Source organism: Bos grunniens, chromosome 9, assembly GCF_055505025.1.
Source record: "Bos grunniens cultivar Pamir isolate PY7600 chromosome 9, Bosgru_T2T1.0, whole genome shotgun sequence".
Classification (NCBI taxonomy): domain Eukaryota; kingdom Metazoa; phylum Chordata; class Mammalia; order Artiodactyla; family Bovidae; genus Bos; species Bos grunniens.
This window is the reverse complement of record NC_141173.1, coordinates 90,891,655-90,909,598: the sequence shown is the minus strand read 5'-3', so window position 1 is coordinate 90,909,598 and position 17,944 is coordinate 90,891,655. Positions and strand designations below refer to the sequence as shown.

At 40.1% G+C, this 17,944-nt stretch overlaps 1 protein-coding gene across 2 annotated transcripts in view; it reads left to right on the top strand.

Annotated features, from left to right (window-relative positions):
• RGS17 (regulator of G protein signaling 17) overlaps positions 1-17,944 on the top strand; it is a 99,647-nt gene that overhangs the window by 65,125 nt on the left and 16,578 nt on the right. For both annotated transcript variants that reach the window (XM_086318413.1, XM_086318412.1), the window contains exon 2: positions 1,325-1,468. In XM_086318413.1, the coding sequence (XP_086174539.1) occupies positions 1,350-1,468 (119 nt within the window). In that variant the 5' untranslated portion in view covers positions 1,325-1,349. The remainder of the gene's footprint in view (positions 1-1,324; positions 1,469-17,944) is intronic.

The following is a 17,944-nucleotide window of genomic DNA, read 5'->3' as shown; positions in this document are numbered from 1 at the left end:
ACTATCATGTTTAAAATAGGTAACTAGCAGGAAGCTACTGTAACACAGGGAGCCCAGCCTGGTGCTCTGAGATAACCTAGAGGGGGTGGGGTGGGGAGGGGGAGACTCCACAGGGAAGGGATATCTGTATCTATATATCGATATAACTTATTCATATTGATTTATGACAAAGACTATCAGAACATTGTAAAACAATTATCCTCCAGTAAAACATAATAAAATAAAAAAAAGAATATGGTATTTTTTTAAGTATCATTGTATTCAGAGCTGAAAATGTTTTTTAAAGTGTGAGATCACAATGCTAAAAATTCCAAAGTACTTTATGTTATTAACAAATATTGCTTACAGTCATACATATGATAATATATATGTGTGGTTTACATACATTACATATTAGTGAAAATATTATTCAGTAGAATCATTCCCTTTTCTAGAAGTTTATGCTATCTTTTAGTCTAATAAAATAAAACTTTATTTTTTATCATAAATAACTTTTGGATTAGAGTTGGTCTTATAAATATGTGGCAACTCACTTGGCTTATAAATATGTGGCCACTCACCCTACCAGTAAGGTCACTGGTAGGACAGTCTGTACCCCAGCATTTTTCTTATCTGCCATGATATATAAATTCCACTAAAATGATTCTTGTGGGTTTGATAACTTTTTATTTTTCCACAAGTATCTACTAAATGAACATAAATTTTGAGTGCTGGAGGAAAGGGAGCTGATGCATTTGCAACAGGGACACCTACCAGAGTAAGGAATTTTGCCAATGTTATCAAGTCCTGGGACGGTGAGCCAGAAGTGCCACAAAGGAGTTTGTATGTTTTAAAAAGAGATGAGAAAAAAATAAAAGGTCAGAGAGGGCTAAAATCAAACTGTTCTTCTTGACTATGTTATAGAGTTAGAAACCGTGCAGCGATGATTCGTAAACTTATAACCTTAGTGTAAACGTCAGTGGAGAAAACACTCACACCCACTATAACCATGTAAAGGTGTCCATAAAGGAAAGCAGGTGTAGTCATCTTTGAGTAAAGAAGGAAGTGAAAATACATTTTCAAACCTTATCATATTTACCTTCCCAACTGATTCTGATTACGTGGCAACACTTACTGTGATTGTATGCGGCCGAAAGTGGTAGTTTTTAGAATTTTGCCTAAAAAAACTTCTGGAGAATTGGCAACTTGACTGCTAAAGCTTATTCGTGTTTACCTTTTCTCAAATTGTCTTCTCCCCAACCCCTTAACTAAAGTATGCTTCCTTCCGCAGAGGCAATTTACCCTCGTAATTTTTTCCAATCTCATGTTTTCTCTCTTCTTTCAGCCACCTGGGCACTGCAGTAGCTGAAATGCGAAAAAGGCAGCAGTCACAGAATGAAGAAACACCTGCTGTGTCTCAGGCACCTGGAAACCAGAGACCCAACAACACGTGTTGCTTTTGTTGGTGCTGTTGCTGCAGCTGCTCCTGGTACGTCCTCTTATCTGTGTGATACCACACCTGAGCTGCGTCATAACTGGCGTGAACATGCGTGTCACCTCTTGGAACCATAGAAACTTCTCGATCTGTCTTTTTATTCCCTTTACAAGCAGCAGTTATTGGAGATGTTCATTGGTTTAATGCACACCTTTCCCTAAGCAAAATATAATACTTCCTCAGAATCTACACTGAAATTGGTAGGAAAGAATGAAAAATTGTTTTGTATCATGACTTTTTCCACCCATGCTTCTTAAAGGTATGAGTAAAAATAAGATTTGCGGCTATGTATTTGTTGAACAGTAGACAGCATTCTCCCATAATAGAAGGTGCAAGAACACTAAAGTAATCTCTAGCAGTATTGAATTCCATGTAGTGTTTTAGTTCTATGTTCTTTCATGAGAGATTGACTGTTCTGTCACAGATTTGAGTGGCAGCCTCAGCCACAGACTCCTAAAAAGGATAAAGAAGTGCCACAGACTCACGCCCACAAATCTAAAAGGCCAGGGGCTATGATGGGTATGAAGGTCAAGCCAGTTTGTTAAAAACTCTGAACTTAGAGCCGGAGAACCTGCTACCAATGCAGTGTTGTCACTGACAGCTTCTTTGACATTAAAGTTGTAATCTCTGGTTTGTGGTTTCCTCACTAGAAAAGTGATGGAGAGTTAAAGTTGATTCTCAAGGTACTGGCTAGTGCTAAATGTCCATGATTCGGGCACTTCAGAAAACCTGTTTCCATTCCAAATCCACAAAGTGCCTTCAAATAAGAAAATCAGTGGGACCCAGAATTCCGAGATTTACAAAGATGACATCCCTTGGGAGGTTGGAGGGGCCAAACTAAACTTAATGAAATTTCCGTAGAACTGCATGTTTCAGGGTCCTATAAGATCCAATTCATAGGTGGATCTTCTGGGTTAGCAATGGTCCGTTGGATCTCCCCAACCTGTTTCAAAACCATAAAGCACATGTGCCCACATGTACACCCATGGCTGATTCATGTCAATGTATGGCAAAACCCACTACAATATTATAAATTAATTAGCCTCCAATTAAAATAAATAAATTTTTTTTAAAAAACATAAAGCAATGCCCAGCTGCTGGAGTCATCTTCCTGTGCATGATCGCTACAGTTTCCCAACATCCTTGGAGGTTGGTCCTGTGATCTAGTGGCATTATCACAGTGACCAAAGCAGAAGATGAAACGTGATGCTCCAGTGGCAGCCTTGGTGTTGAACACACTCTCAGCTCTCTAGGAGACTTCATTGCCAGAGAACTATCCCATACTGCAGCAATCTAGAAGGTTTAAAATAGTTTTTATAAAGATCAAAATTGCTTCCCAGATGATGGTTCCTTGTTGGGAAAAGTCATGCTATGATTCCTTTTTCTTTCAACCTTAAGCCGTAAATTAAGTATTTCAGATGGAAGAAAGAGAGTTCTAAAAGAGGGAAGTATTTTAGTGCGATTGTGTAAATTTTTTTCTGTCTCATTCTTCAGGAGATCATTTAGCTCTGGCCTTAATCCATGAATTATAGGGGAACAACTTTATATGGTGGTTCTGAAGTCAGACTTGTTGTTCAGTCACTCAGTCATGTTCAACTCTTTGTGACCCTATGAACTGCAGCACACCAGACTCCCCTGTCCTTCACTATCTCCTAGTTGGCTCAAACTCATGTCCATTGAGTCGGTGATGCCATCCAACCATCTCATCCTCTATCGTCCCCTTCTCCTCCTTCTCTCAATCTTCCCCATCATCAGGGTCTTTTCCAGTGAGTCGGCTCATTGTATCAGGTGACCAAAGTATTAGAGCTTCAGCTTCAGCATCAGTCCTTCCAATGAATATTCAAGATTGATTTCCTTTAGGATTGACTAGTTTGATCTTTTTGCTGTCCAAGGGACTCTCAAGAGTCTTCTTTAGCACCACAGTTCAAAAGCATCAAGTCAGACTGCCTGGGTTCAGACTCTTCATCTGTCACTGTCTGTTTGACCTTCAACAAGTTGCTCAGTGTCTTCAGATTTCTCATCTATCAGATGACAGTGGTAAGAATCCCTACGTAATAAGGTCGTTTTAAACATTCAATGAGATAAAACACATACTAGCTGAGAACAGCGCCTGACCCATAGTGTGCATTTAATAAGAGTTGGTTACTGGGCTATGGAACATTTCATATGGGAAAAATAAAAACTCTTTAAAGAAGACCTGGCTTCAAATATGGAGAAGGAAATGGAAACCCACTCCAGTGTTCTTGCCTTGAGAATCCCAGGGTCGGGGGAGCCTGGTGGGCTGCCGTCTATGGGGTCGCATAGAGTCAGACACGACTGAAGCGACTTAGCAGTAGCAGCTTCAAATAATGCATTTTTTTTTAATGTCCCCTTGTGGATATAATAAAAAAAATTATTTTGGAAAGGAAGACTGTTTTACTTTAAAGTCTGTATAAAACATTGCAAATATTTTGTTACATCCTGTTAAGAATTAGACTTCTATTTCTCACTTGCTCTATGCCATGTTCCAGTAATTAGGATATGAGTGTATTTGCCTGCAGGAAATCATTTCTGAATTGCTTCAGGATTAAAATAACAAACACTGAAGTTTTGTTGTGTAATCTTTGTTGTCAAACAGATGTTTCGTGCAGTTTGCTTTTATCTGTCCTTCAGATATTTAGCAAGACTTGCTTTTATTAATTCTTCAGGTGTACATTAAGCACAATAGTCAATGAGAGCTTGTGAGCATCAGATTGTCTCGGAACACAGTGGATGGAGAACAAATTAGCTTTTGGAAGCTACAATAACTCTCCACACATCTAGGGTGACAAGTATTGGGTTGGCCAAAAAGTTCTTTTGGGTTTTTACAGATAACCGGAGTGATCTTTTGGCCAACCTGCTATTTGGACCCTAAACATATGGTGCCTTGGATGAGCGTTGTATTAGTTTTAGACAAGAGAACATTGTTGTCAAGAACAGTATTTGCTATCAGTGAGTCATGGATACCCAAGTCTAGGTCGTAAAATGCACAATCCATAAGCATACAAGTCTTTTTTTGATAAATAGTATGTAATTGCTCTCAGCCTTTTGGCTAAGATCAAGGTAGTATGGAGGCTTCCCAGGTGACACAGTGGTGAAGAATTTACCTGCCAATGCAAGAGACGCAGGTTAATTCCCTATGTCAGGAAGATCCCCTGGAGTAGGAAATGGCAACTCACTCCAACAGCAAACGCCAACCCACTCCAGTACTCTTGCCTAAAAAATTCCACGGACAGAAGAGCCTGGTGGGCTACAGTCCATGGGGTCACAAAGAGTCAGATACGACTGAGCGACTGAGCTCACACAGGTAGTTTCTAATGTAAGCAACTATTTAAAAACAAAAAAAACCGATAAGTTGGATGCTAATTGGAACTGTTAACTCTTCATAAATGGAGATGTCCTTTACCCATCCATTCTTTAAATATCATAACTTTTATACTTTGAGTTTAGGGCAAGAAATTGTCAAAGCTTATTAGAGAGGGAAAATAAAAAGAAAGAAGTGTTCTTCAAATTTTCCAGGCTAGGTCAAAGGAGTAGAACAAAAAGAAACACTAAAAAATGTAATTTAAGTACAAAAAAGTTAGAAATCAAAGTCTGACATAACCGTCATTCTTAAGTAGGAACAGTTGTCATGTAGCTGATTTTACCTCCTTTTAAGGAAATAGAGTGCCAAGAAAATCAATTTCTCTGTCTAGTAATAAATATAAATACCTCACTGGAGCCTCCCATGTTATAGCTTTTTGAAACAACTTAGTATTTTCCTCAGATTTGCATTTCTCTTTCGCGTTTCATCGTCAGCTCCTCTCTCGTGCTTAAATTTATTTCTGTCCTTATAAATTACCACTATGGTTTGTTTGGGGCAATGATAAAGAGAATAAATACATAACTACTGAATATTCCCATATTTTCCTTCAAAAATCTCAACAGTTAGGACTTCTTCACGATGTCCTCTGTCCTTGTCAAAGAACCACTTCAGTTCCTTCCCCAAGTCCATCTATCTCTCTCTTCTCCCCAGTGCCCTTCATTTCAAGAAGAGAAAGCAAAGGAATGGGGTTTAGCCCCTTTAAGCTTTGTTACACAAGTAAGTCACGGATGTCCGAGTCTTGGCCATCAACCAGACGGCCTACAGACTTGCAAGCCCTTCTGCAGAGGGGACCAAGCTGTTCCCGACCAGGACGGTGTTGTCAAGACCACATGTCTAGAGGTTCAGGTTTGTCAAAATAATGTTTCCCCTTAGATCAGGATTCAAAAAAGCGACCTGCCTCTTCAGGTAGCTAACCCCCTTCCCTCTTCTCTATGAGAAAGAATGCTTTTAAAGATGTGGGCTCATTACGAAACCACTCACAGTGTGAATCCATGAGATCATTCAGACACCTGTGAAAGCGTGTTGCATCGTGCTAACAAGGTGCCTCAAAAAGGAGGTAGAAAGGGAGAGATTTCAGAATGCACTGCGAGCTTAAACCTAATTTCCAAATTGTTCCATGAACTCTCACCTAACTTCAGAGGCTACACTAAAATAACCCAGACTGGTGTTTTTTTTTTTTTTTTTTCAAGGAAGTTTCTAGGTACTAAGCCACTTCTGTTTTAATTCTCCATTACTCCTGGGGGTGTCCTAGCAAGCAACACTGATTTCTGTGTTTACTCATAAAAGATGAGAACTCCACAGATTTCAGATACCATGTGTCCAGAATGTTCCATTGACTCCTCCTGCTGCTGTGTGATAGTGAGATGATGATTCTGGGGGGTTTGGGTGGGGAGTGTCACTGGCTACGGTCCCAAGCTCCCCACTGGCAGTATCCAAGGGAATGGTTCTCTATTTAGCTTTTTCACTCATCAGATTAAGATACAGGATTTTGTTTGAAAGAAAAATGGCCTTGCTAAAAGCTAGTATTTGGAACATTCTATGTCTGATTTGACAGATAAGGCAACTGAAGACTTGCCTGCTGTTATTAAGCTCCTTAAGGACAGTAGGGGGACTAAAATGCAAGGCTCTTAGTATCCCAATGCATTGTTTTGTCCACTATAAGATGACACTTCCATACTTTTCATTTACAGGCTGGATATGAACCGTTTCCAAAGCTTTTTACTTTGTAAACTCTTCAAGAACTATATTAACTAAGACTTGTCAAATGAAGTTCACAGTCCCGTGCGCTCCTGGGTACTGCCTGCAGTATTTGGTCCACTGCACTGGATGGTCTGCATCCTTCTCAGGAGAAACTGGTCAAGAGATGAATGAGTTAAATAGCCTTGTGCAAGTTAAAATTATATCCCATTTGACACACTGGTTTCCAGACCATGGAACAGATCTGACTAAGTGAACCTTAAACACTTCATCAGCATACTTTTGGTCACCCCTCCCTCCATTTTTAACAAGTACCACAGCCTGTATAATTCAAAACAGTGCAAAAATAATGTCCTATTTTATCCTCTGACGCTGTCACACGTTAGCTCTTTGCCGGTGGAAATACTAAAAGGCATGCTTTAAAAGCCAAAGGATATTTTTTGAAAGGAAAAACAAAATCCGTGTCTGCTCCATGGTAAAGAAACCATCCCCCTGGAAGTAAATCCACTCACACATGCCAGTTGAGTCATTTCAGAGAAAAGCAGTCTTTTCTCTGCCTGTCACCCTCAGAGACTGATTCATCTCACGTGGGAGCACAGGTTTGCTACATAGGACTTCCAAAGGACTTGTAACCAGACCATCAAAAACATCGCTTACAAAGAATTCTAGTTTTAAAACTCTGTCTCACCATGTCATGGGTAAATTTTATCAGTAAGTTTCTATAACTTATCATAACGTTTAAACACACACAGTCAAAAAACTTGTACCAGAATGAACCCAGGTTTCCCAGGCCATATACACAAAACCAAAAAGTGGGCACTGGGGTTAGGGACCTTCTCTAAGTCATGCCCTTGTTCATTCAGTCATTTAAAGTTGAAGGCTGATTGTTGCCTGATACTGTTGACGTCATTAGCTTTCACAGGATTTTCCCTGCCTCAGTGTGACAGCGAACAGACTCTCAATAAGCAGTTGAATCTAGACATGACTATTTGGTTTTACTCCCCAGGTCACCCTCCAGAAAAATTTAGTATTGAGGCGGCCTCTGCCGAGTCTGTGTTACCTCTGAGTGCTATCTATTGGAAAACTGCCAGAATCAGGGTTCCTTGACCCTTTGCCATTGAAGGCATTCCATTCTTTTTTTTTTTGTACTGAAGCATAGTTAATTTACAATATTGTGTTAGTTTCAGGTGTACAGCCTAGTGATTCATTTATACATATGCATTTATTCATTCTTTTTCAGATTCTTTTTCCATATAGGTTATTAGGAAATATTGAATAGAGTTCCCTGTGCTATATAGTATGTGCCTTGTTGATTATCTATTTTTATATATATTAATAATAGCTGTGTGTTTGTTAATCCCAAAACTCCTAATTTTTCCCTCCCCTCAACATTCCCTCTTTGGTAAGTTTGTTTTCAAAATCTGTGAGTTTGTTTCTATTTTATAAATAAATTCATTTATATCATTTTTTAAATTAATTTCTACAAATGAGTGGTATCATACAATATTTGTCTTTCTCTGTCAGACTTTACGTAGCATGATAATCTCTAGGTTCATCCATGTAGCCGCAAATGGCATTCTTTTGTTCTTTTCTGTGGCCGAGTAATATTCCATTGTATATATGAACCACATCTTCTTTATCCATTCCTTTTCAACTCTTCGTTTACTGTAAATGTATATATATATTTTTTCTGAGTCACATTTGCAGCGCTTAGACCGTCAGTGGAAAGATGGGTATGGAGAAAATAAAATACTCAATGAAAACATTATAGCCAGTCTTGTTGGAAAGAGTAGAAAGAATGAACCAAAAAAGAATGGAGAAAGAAGATTAAATCCAGCTAGAAGAAAGCAAGAGCCAGCAGGAAGGTCAGGTGCTCACAGCCTGAGCTCAGGGAGGAACCAGCGACACACGCGTCCTGCTGGGTGTCTTGGGGATGCCTGCGGGGCTACCTGGGTCATGGTTCCCATGACGTGGAAGGGAAGTCAGAGAGGGGAGCGTCCAAGTGTGAGGAGCCTGGTGAGGAATCACAGAGGGGAGTGAGGATGAAGGGGGGTTGGGGAGGGAAAGGTCAGAGGGCAGAAGCCTCAGAGCTTGTGGTGGGGGCTGCCAACCCTGACCTGGCCCTGTGGTGGTGGTGTCGAGGAGCCGCCTTAGCTGGTGTAGAGAGACGGAGCCTTCAGAGAGGGGGGAGCGTGTTGGAAGAGAAGGTGGTTAGGCCCAGTTGGACTCGCTCCATTGGTGGTACCCGAGGATTAGTTGTGGAAATGATGCTGAAGCTTGCAGGGCAGATCTTGATTGGGTAGAACAAGCAGGGAGTCATCAGCACACAGTAGACAGGAGATAAGATGACCTAGCATGTAGAGCGATGAACTACAGGCTGAAACCTCGGGAAATACCAACCAGCCTTTCAGGGAAGAGCGGTACAGCTCTGCAAATGCAGAAGACAGAAGAGATGGTCTGGGAGGTAACACACAACACACACCACGAGGCTGGCACAGCAGCCCGGAGAACGGAGAGATTCACACACAGGGGAAAGATGGATGTTGCAAACACACCAGGGAGGTCCAAAGGGATAAGGATAGTAAAACATCTTGTCGTCTGTTCGACCGGGAGGTGGTCAGTGAACTCGGAGAATCAAACTTCTCTTTAAGGTGCACGAGGAGGAAAAACTTGGAGAGAAACACTGCTGAGTGCACCCCTTTCCAAAGGCTCTGAGACACCCTGATCCTTTGGAGTGAAGACTCAAGGTGAGGGAAGCTGGGGTTCCCTTTCTGATTTAATCAAATTATTCAATTTCTAAAACAAAATGAAATCTAGCCCCTGTAAATCCTAGCCAAATATGTTAGCCACCTGGACAATATTTAAGAATTGTCTCCTCCACCCCACCCCAGCCTCTTCAAATCAATAATAATATGAAAACTAGTCACAACATTTTTGCTACCCCTTGCTTATCTGGAAAATGTCATAGTTTCCCTACATCTGATTGAAATTAATATTATTTTCGTCTCTCTCAATGGAACTTTTTATATTCCTTTTAGGTTTAGCTTCTTTAGATCTAGGCCTGGTAAACCTATTAAAATCTGCCTGCTGTCTTAGGACCTCACTCAAGAACGACTGATTGGGACTTCCCTGGCAGTCCCGTGGTTAAGACTTTGCCTTTCAATGCAAGAGACGCAGGTTTGATCCCTGGTCAGGGAGCCAGGATCCCACCCACACGCCTCAAGGCCAAGAAACCAAAACATAAAACAGAAGCAATATTGTAACAAATTCAATAAAGATTTTTAAAATGGTCCACATGGAAAATAATCTAAGAAAAAGAAGAATTCCTAAGTACTTGCCAGATAAGACAATAAAATCCATTTCTTGCCTATATGAAGTTGATTGTGTAATACTTCTGCTTCATTGGGTTTCATAAATATGATCATTTTCAATGCCACAAAATTCCTGTCTTTATTAATATACATCTCATGCCTGGGAGGCTTCCCTGGTGACTTGGATGGTAAAAAATCCTCCTGCAGTGTGGGAGACCTGGGTTTGATCCCTGTGTTGGGAAGATCCCCTGGAGAAGGGAATGGCTACCCACTCCAGTATTCTGGCCTGGAGAATTTCCATGGCCTGGCAGGCTACAGTCCATGGGGTCGCAAAGAGTCTGACACAACTGAGCGGCTAACACTTTCACTTTCATGCCTGGGAACATGTGCTCCTAAGCAGAAAGTATATTTCATTGCTACTTTTTTGTATAAAGCAAAAAAGCACAGAAACTTTTAATTAACCAATTTCATAAGTAATAGTCAAATAATAACTCCATGTGCTTCCTTCAGAATAGATGTGGCCTGGCCGTATTTAAAGATGACACACAAATTCTAATAACATGCCTTCCTCATATAAAGCCTACTTTCAAGAAGCAGCATGGGAGAGGGAAGAAAACCACACTGGAATTAGACCTGGATGAATCCTGGTTTTATAACATATGGCTATGAAATATTTGGCAAGTTTCTCAGTCTCTCGGGGGCTTCCCTTGTGGCTTAGCTGGTAAAGAATCCACCTGCAATGCAGGAGACCTGGATTCGATCCCTGGGTTGGGAAGATCCCCTGGAGAAGGGAAAGGCTACCCACTCCAGTATTCTGGCCTGGAGAATTCCATGGACCGTACAGTCCATAACATCGCAAAGAGTCGGACATGACTGAGCGACTTTCACTTCAGTCTCTCTGAGCTTCAATTTCTTCATCTGTTAAGATGGGATTCACAACATACCTATACCTGTTACTTTAGGGTTCAGTACTTTCTAAGGAATCCCTAAATAATCATTTATTGATAGATATTAGTTGCAAGTCTCAGGCTGATGGGAAATTTTCAGATTTCATGGAATTTGGCCACTGTGTGCTTAGCATGTTCTATTTATATCTCAGTTAATGCAACAGAACCTATTTTCTACATTGGGTATCCCTGGTCCTTTCTCTCCAACTCTCGTATAAAGGAGTACAGATAGAACTCAGTATTCCCTGAGTTCTGTGGAGCAGGGACCACACACTCATTTATACCCAGAGTGTTCTAAGTTCATCATATCCTGAGATTAAGCAAGTCTCCCCAAAGATCAGGATTATCACCTTCAATTGTTGTTAATCCCACACATAGTCACACACATAGTAACTGGAAAATCCCTGGGAAGGAATGAATGCCATGGATGGGTAAGTGACAGCTAGCAGATGTTTTTCTGAGTATCAGCTGCTGGTGTTTTAGCCTTTTCATTCTGCTTTTTATAATAGACACACATGTTAACTAAAACGAGAAGCCTGATTCCAACTTAACTGAAGCATTTAAGGACATGGGTGATTACATGCCATTTTAATAACAGTGTCTACTAAGTCAATAAAAGTCCAGTTGGTCTTTTCACATCCTAGATACTTGCTTTCCCACAGAAGCATCCAACTTAATTATGACTTACAGCAAAAATTACAGTGGGCTGAAGAAAGAGCTTAAAATAGGGCTTCAGTCAAGTTGGGAACTGAAGTCGAGGATTCTAATAATTGGCATATATTATATAAAATACATCTAAATATTCAATCCTGTAATTCTCTTAATTTTAAGGGGGGGAAAAAGAAACTATCTACATGCCAAATAGGAGGCTTCAGTTATTTAACTAAACATAAGCTAACATAGTAGATCCAGATTTTAACCAGGTAATAACTTGTTAAATGCAGTTGGCATCCCAAACCAATTGAATGTCCATAAACCTAAAATACATGGAAATAAAAATAAAAATGTAATACCAATAGAAATAAGTAAAATAAAAATGTAATACTAATATAAATATTTAATACCGATAGAAACAAAAATTTAATACCAATAGAAAAAGAGAGTTTTGGAAACATATCTTTTCAAAGAAGCAGGTGTAGAGAGAAATTGGTAACAAAGAGACCACGTGTGAGAAGATGCAGTGATTTTGTCTTTACCTGGCAGCAAAAGAAGTGATTAACATACAGCACAAACTGGCATTGAAATCCTTTGGGATCCATTTTCACCATGGCTCTTTGAACACATTTTAAGGAAAAAAAATATTTCCTGCCTGTTGGTAGTTTAAAATCTTTTCTAATTAATTTATTCTAAGAATGTATCTTCAGGCCATATTACCCCAGCAAGAGACATATTAAGAGTTCAAACAGCTTATCATTGGGAAGAATAACTACAATGTTAATAGGATTATGCCTGACCCTTTTTTAAGACTAAAATATTCCTAAGTTAAATGACTTAGGGTAAGTAGCAAAAAGGAAAACTAGGTATAATTATACACACCTCAATGGCACCCCACTCCAGAACTCTTGCCTGGAAAATCCCATGGATGGAGGAGCCTGGTGGGCTGCAGTCCATGGGGTCGGGTCGCATAGAGTCTGACACGACTGAGCGACTTCACTTTGACTTTGCACTTTCATGCACTGGAGAAGGAAATGGCAACCCACTCCAGTGTTCTTGCCTGGAGAATCCCGGGGACGGGGGAGCCTGGTGGGCTGCCGTCTATGGGGTCGCACAGAGTCGGGCACAACTGAAGCAACTTAGCCCAAGATTAAATTTATCGCTTTTGAGTTTATTTCACTCACAGAAAATTTAATGACTCTTTTCAAAGTCCTTAGAAAGATGTAATTATGAAAACCCCATACATATAAGGATAGATTTTTTTTTTCTCCAAATAAGGATAAACTCAGAAACTTGCATTTTTTTTTTTCTTTTTTATTTTGATGAAAACATTGTTTATAAATGCAACACTGCCCTCTAGCGGACAGAGTGTTAGTAGCAGATTATTTTACTTTGACAGGTTTTAACTCAATGAAATAAAAGCTTAAGCCAGATGAAACATTTATTTTACAATATTTGATACCTCATTATGAAAAATAGGAGGAGTAATTCTAGGGGCAATGTTTTTGGGGGACAAGTCTTGTATAACCTTTCCAGACACATTTCTAACCACCGTTCCCATCCTCACACACCCCATTCAAAACCAGGTCGTTTCACCGGAGTATAGAAAGGAAGGAGATGAGGTTCAAGTCATAGGTTTGATTATCACTGGATTTGTATTTGTCTGAAATGGCAGAGGGTATATGGTTATGCCCCTTCGGCTCCCGTTTTTCTTCCTTTGTATAGTCTTTCCTAAGCAATGCATCGGTGCTTCTCCCCTTTCCCAATCCGCTTCTCCCCAAAGTGGTCTTAGCTTGTGGAAGCAAAGCCTCCCAGGGAGGCTCCTTGCGGTAGCGACCCCGGTTCTGTAGTCACGAGTGGCGTCACCTCTTCTTTCCCTTGTCAGGCTTTGTTGTCAGAGCTTCTAGAACAGCTCCTTTCTCCCTGGCAGTCTCAAGTCCCAGGGAGCTGAGAAGTTGTTCCTTGCCAATATCTATCGCATATTCAGTCGTCCTGGCAATGCCTCCTAGAGACTGAGCGCTGTGACGAGAGGGTTTGCAATACGAGGTTTTACCCTTTCCAAACGTTGAAGAGCAACCCATTTTGTAAATACCTGAAAAGGTAAAATACCACGATTCATTCCTCTATATCAAGAGAAGAAACTCTGCACAGCAAAAATGAGTGTGAAACCAGGCAGAAGGCATGAGTTCCAGTGCTAGGCTTGATGTGTTTTAGTTGTGGGCAATCAGTAAGTCAACCTTGGCGAGTACTTCCTCTTGACTCATGGGAATGATTAATAAAACAAAAAAAAATCCTGCTTACTTTCCAGGACTGTTGTGAAGAAGAAATGGTAAGGTGTTGCATGAGAAAGGGTTGTATAATGACAGCAAGGTGTAAGGGTTTATTCTCTCAAGTTGAAAGGAAAAACTCAGATAAACTTGTCATTTAAATATGCAGTCATTTAAATTGTCATTTAAATACGCAGTCAATTTGCCTTTCCATTGATGGACAGGGAATCCTGGCATGCTGCAATCCATGGGGACGCAGTCAGATGCGACTGAGCGACTGAACTGAACTGAACTGAATTAAGCATGTGTAATAATTTGCCTTTTTGCTCCAAGTGTTTAGTCTTTGTTCCCATTGTGAGTAGGGAAAATAAAGCTTGGAAAGCCAAAATCATCTTAAAGGAGATCTATCTGAGATTCGGATTCCACCTCATTGTTTTCCTGGCTCAGCACCTAATCACGCCTCACTGCCTGTTCTAATTTATCGCTCCCACCTTGAAACATCTGATCTGCCCACTTAGTTCTATGTTGATGTCATGCCTTTTCACAATTCTACACAACTCTTCCCCCTCTGCTTGGAATTCCCTTTGCCTCGGTCTCCATCTGGCAAACACATCTAACTCAGCTCTCAGTATAATGTTCTATGATGCCTATTTACCTGTCAGAAAGCCTCAGTTTCAGAGCCTCTGTCTTGTTCATCTTGACTTTCCAACTCAGACGCTCTTGCATAAATCAGGTGTCTCATACACATTTGTAAATTGTCTTTGACTCCTAAGTAAAGCTGTAGTATTGATTTATCATGATGTTTTGACTGAGAAAAATGAAACATTTAAAGAATAACTTACCAATTTTTTTCCAGAACCTGAAGGAACTTGATTCCATTTTTGCACTAGGAAATTTGAGGTAGAACAGTCACATAAAAAGGAAAAGCTGATAGTACAATGTGAGAATGTCAAAATAATGAGTTCCTTTTACCAATGACTGATTCTTTCTTGAGCCTTGATGTCATACTGTATTAAGTTGAAACATCTAATCAATTCCTCAGTTGATGGTTTGTGTAAAGACACATGTGATTTTGTCCTCAGCCTTTATCTCAGAGTTAACAGGGCTACTATAAAGTTTTCATCTTGTTTACAACCATTTCAAGGATTTTCCCTAAGAACCAGTTTTTCTTTAAAAAGTAGACCTTCTTCCAAAATAGGTCCCATACATTGCCATGACGAAGAACCAGGAAGTAAACTGGATTAAGGGCAGTATGTAATGTTTCCCCATTCCACTATCCAAACTCCTTGGTGAACAAACAAAAAACCCACCCACACGTAAAAAGGACATACTTCCTTATTTTCTAAAATACACCCAATGTATTTCTCTTCCTAAAGTCACTATTTGAAGAAATCTCTAACGGGATTTTATATGCTGATTTTAATATTAGCATAGACTATCTGCATTCTCTCCCATAAAACATTTAAGCTTTGATCAAGACTTCTACAGTGAGCATTGTTTATGCATTCTGTTCTCTTCAATGGCTTTAGTTGTTTAAAAAGTGCAAATGTTAGTTTAAAATGTTACGAGCAGTGTAAAAGTGAAAAAGAACATGTCTCCACATGACCCCTCATGACTGTTTTTTTTTTTTTCTTTTAGAGCTTTTTTAAGCACGTATTATATGTATATGTTGATTCACAGCAAATATGTCCTGTATTTTATTACCTAAAAAAACAAAACAAAACACTGACTGTATTACTTAGAGCAAGACCTAGTGAAATTTGGGACAGATGTGTCTAAGACATAGATGGAAAATAGTCTAGTATCAAGTCTTCTACCATTGTCTCCATTTCTCTTCATCTTTTAAAATGGCATTATCGGTAGTTCTTGATAATTGGAACTTTGAAACCAATTTTTAGAGAATGGTCCTAAAGGGCAGTTGATTAAAAAGGACACATTGATTGCTAAAAGTCAATTTCTTTCTGCAGGACTGTGTTGTGTCCAATACCGGATCAAGAAATGGAGCAAGGGGCTTCCCTGGTGGTCCAGGGTTAGAAATATGCCTTGCAATGCAGAGGACACAGGTTTGATCCCTGATCCGGGGACTAGGATCCCACGTGCCGGGAATCTAAACCCAAGTGCCACGACCAAAAATCTCACTTGCTGCAACTAAGGCCCAACACATCCAAAACTAAAATAAAAATGAAAAAAAGAAATGGAGCAAACGGTGAACAGTTAGGCACTTACTGAATGAATGTCTGTTATAAGTAGTTTTAGTACAAATATGTGTCCATATTTTACCATCTGTAGAAATAAAAGATACACACACAACCCAATATTTCATAATGATCACTTTAATATGCTGGCATTTGGGATGTTTGTAAATATCACAGAAACAGATACAGGAGCCAGGATTCATGTTCAGAAACTTGTGAATCATGTGTGTGGAGTCCAGATTTGTTGCTCTACAGTGAAGACACAATGGAAAATACATTTTTTTCACAGATGTTATGAGAATTAAGGATATCTGCATTGGTGTAGCACACTCCATAGGACACGGTATGGAAATGTAACCAAAATAAATTCTTAAGGGGTTTCTTATTTAATCAGCAAAGCAGCCTCATGTCCTAATATTGTTATAGTCCCCCCTATGTGTGCACACATACGTAAGAGCTCAGTGAAGCTTGGCAGAATGAGTACTAATTTTCTATTTAAATGTGATCTTTCTATTTAGAATTTCCCTCCTAATTTGCAGGCTTCCCTTGTGGCTCAGCTGGTAAAGAAACCACCTGCAATGGGGGAGACCTGGGTTCGATTCCTGGGTTAAGAAGATCCCCTGGAGAAGGGAGAGGCTTCCCAGTCTGGTATTCCAGCCTGGAGAATTCCATGAACTGTATAGTCCATGGGGTGGCAGAGTCGGACACAACTAAGCGACTTTCACTTTCACCCTAAATTGCATATTTTATACGTTTCCCGTCATTAGCTTCTTCCAGGAAATTTCACGTAATATTATCAGTGGTGTATAATTTCCCATCATTGCTGGAAATATGTCAAATTCCAGAGAGGCACTCGTCCTCAAAGACACTTGGAGAAGTTAATGACTCTCTCCTCCAACACATACCTGAGCTGCAGCGCATTCACAGTGCCCACAGGCAGCCCTCCAACCAACTGGGGGGCTCTCTGAATCCCACCTCACCATTTCCTCAGGTTCCCCTACATTGAAGGCTGAGAGCGGTCAGGAATTGCTGCTTCCCTGCAGGGCATGCCTCGGTTTTCTGGACGTTTGAGTGACAATCGGCTAGAATTCCCTGGGCCACACCACCTTTGTGAGAGATTTTCTACACCAGTAAAATCTGCCACTTGCCCTAGAAGTTGATAGAGAAGAACTGAATTTATTTCATTATGACTGTTTTCATTGAAGTGTCCTTTTTCTGACTGAAGAATTCTTTCTAATTCCTATAGGTTTCTCTTTTCTCCAGATCGTCCACTTTTTTTTTTTTTTGAGGATTACATTTTTTAATTGTATTTGATCCACAATGTTGTGCTGATTTCTGCTGTACAGCAAAGTGATTTATATATATAAATACACACAGATGCAGGAGACATGGATTCAATCCCTAGGTCAGGAAGATCCCCTGGAGAAGGAAATGGCAACCCACTCCAGTATTCTTGCCTGGAGAATTCCATGGACAGAGGAACCTGGCAGGCTATAGTCCATGAGGTCGCAAAGAGCTGGACATGACTGAGCGGCTGATCATGCACGCAAACATGTACAGATACCTTCTTTTTAGTATTCTTTTCCATTATCGTTTATCTCAGAGTATTGAAAGTTCTCTCTGACTGAATTTTCCATCTAGTCTCACTTTCAGTTGTAGATTGACTCCTTTGCCTTCAAATCTTTGCTACATTCTCCCATCTTCACCCTGGCACCTGAGAATGAATTAATGAGATATTGTCTCCATTTCCTTCCCCAGATGTTCCAGATTAATAACAGCTAATTACTGGAAGCCTTCATGCACTAAGCTACCACTGTATTTAGTGACGCTTTTCTGCATTCACATAAGGAGTCTATTGTTGTAGTGTCTATCAGCGAGCATGGTTCATAATAACAGATACAGGCACTCAATAACAGTTATAGGGTTGTTCAGGAGAATTGGGTTCCAATTCCAATCATACTGCATATTTAGTGCCTGCCTTTGGGCCAACTGGACTTCACTGGTGGCTAAGAGCTT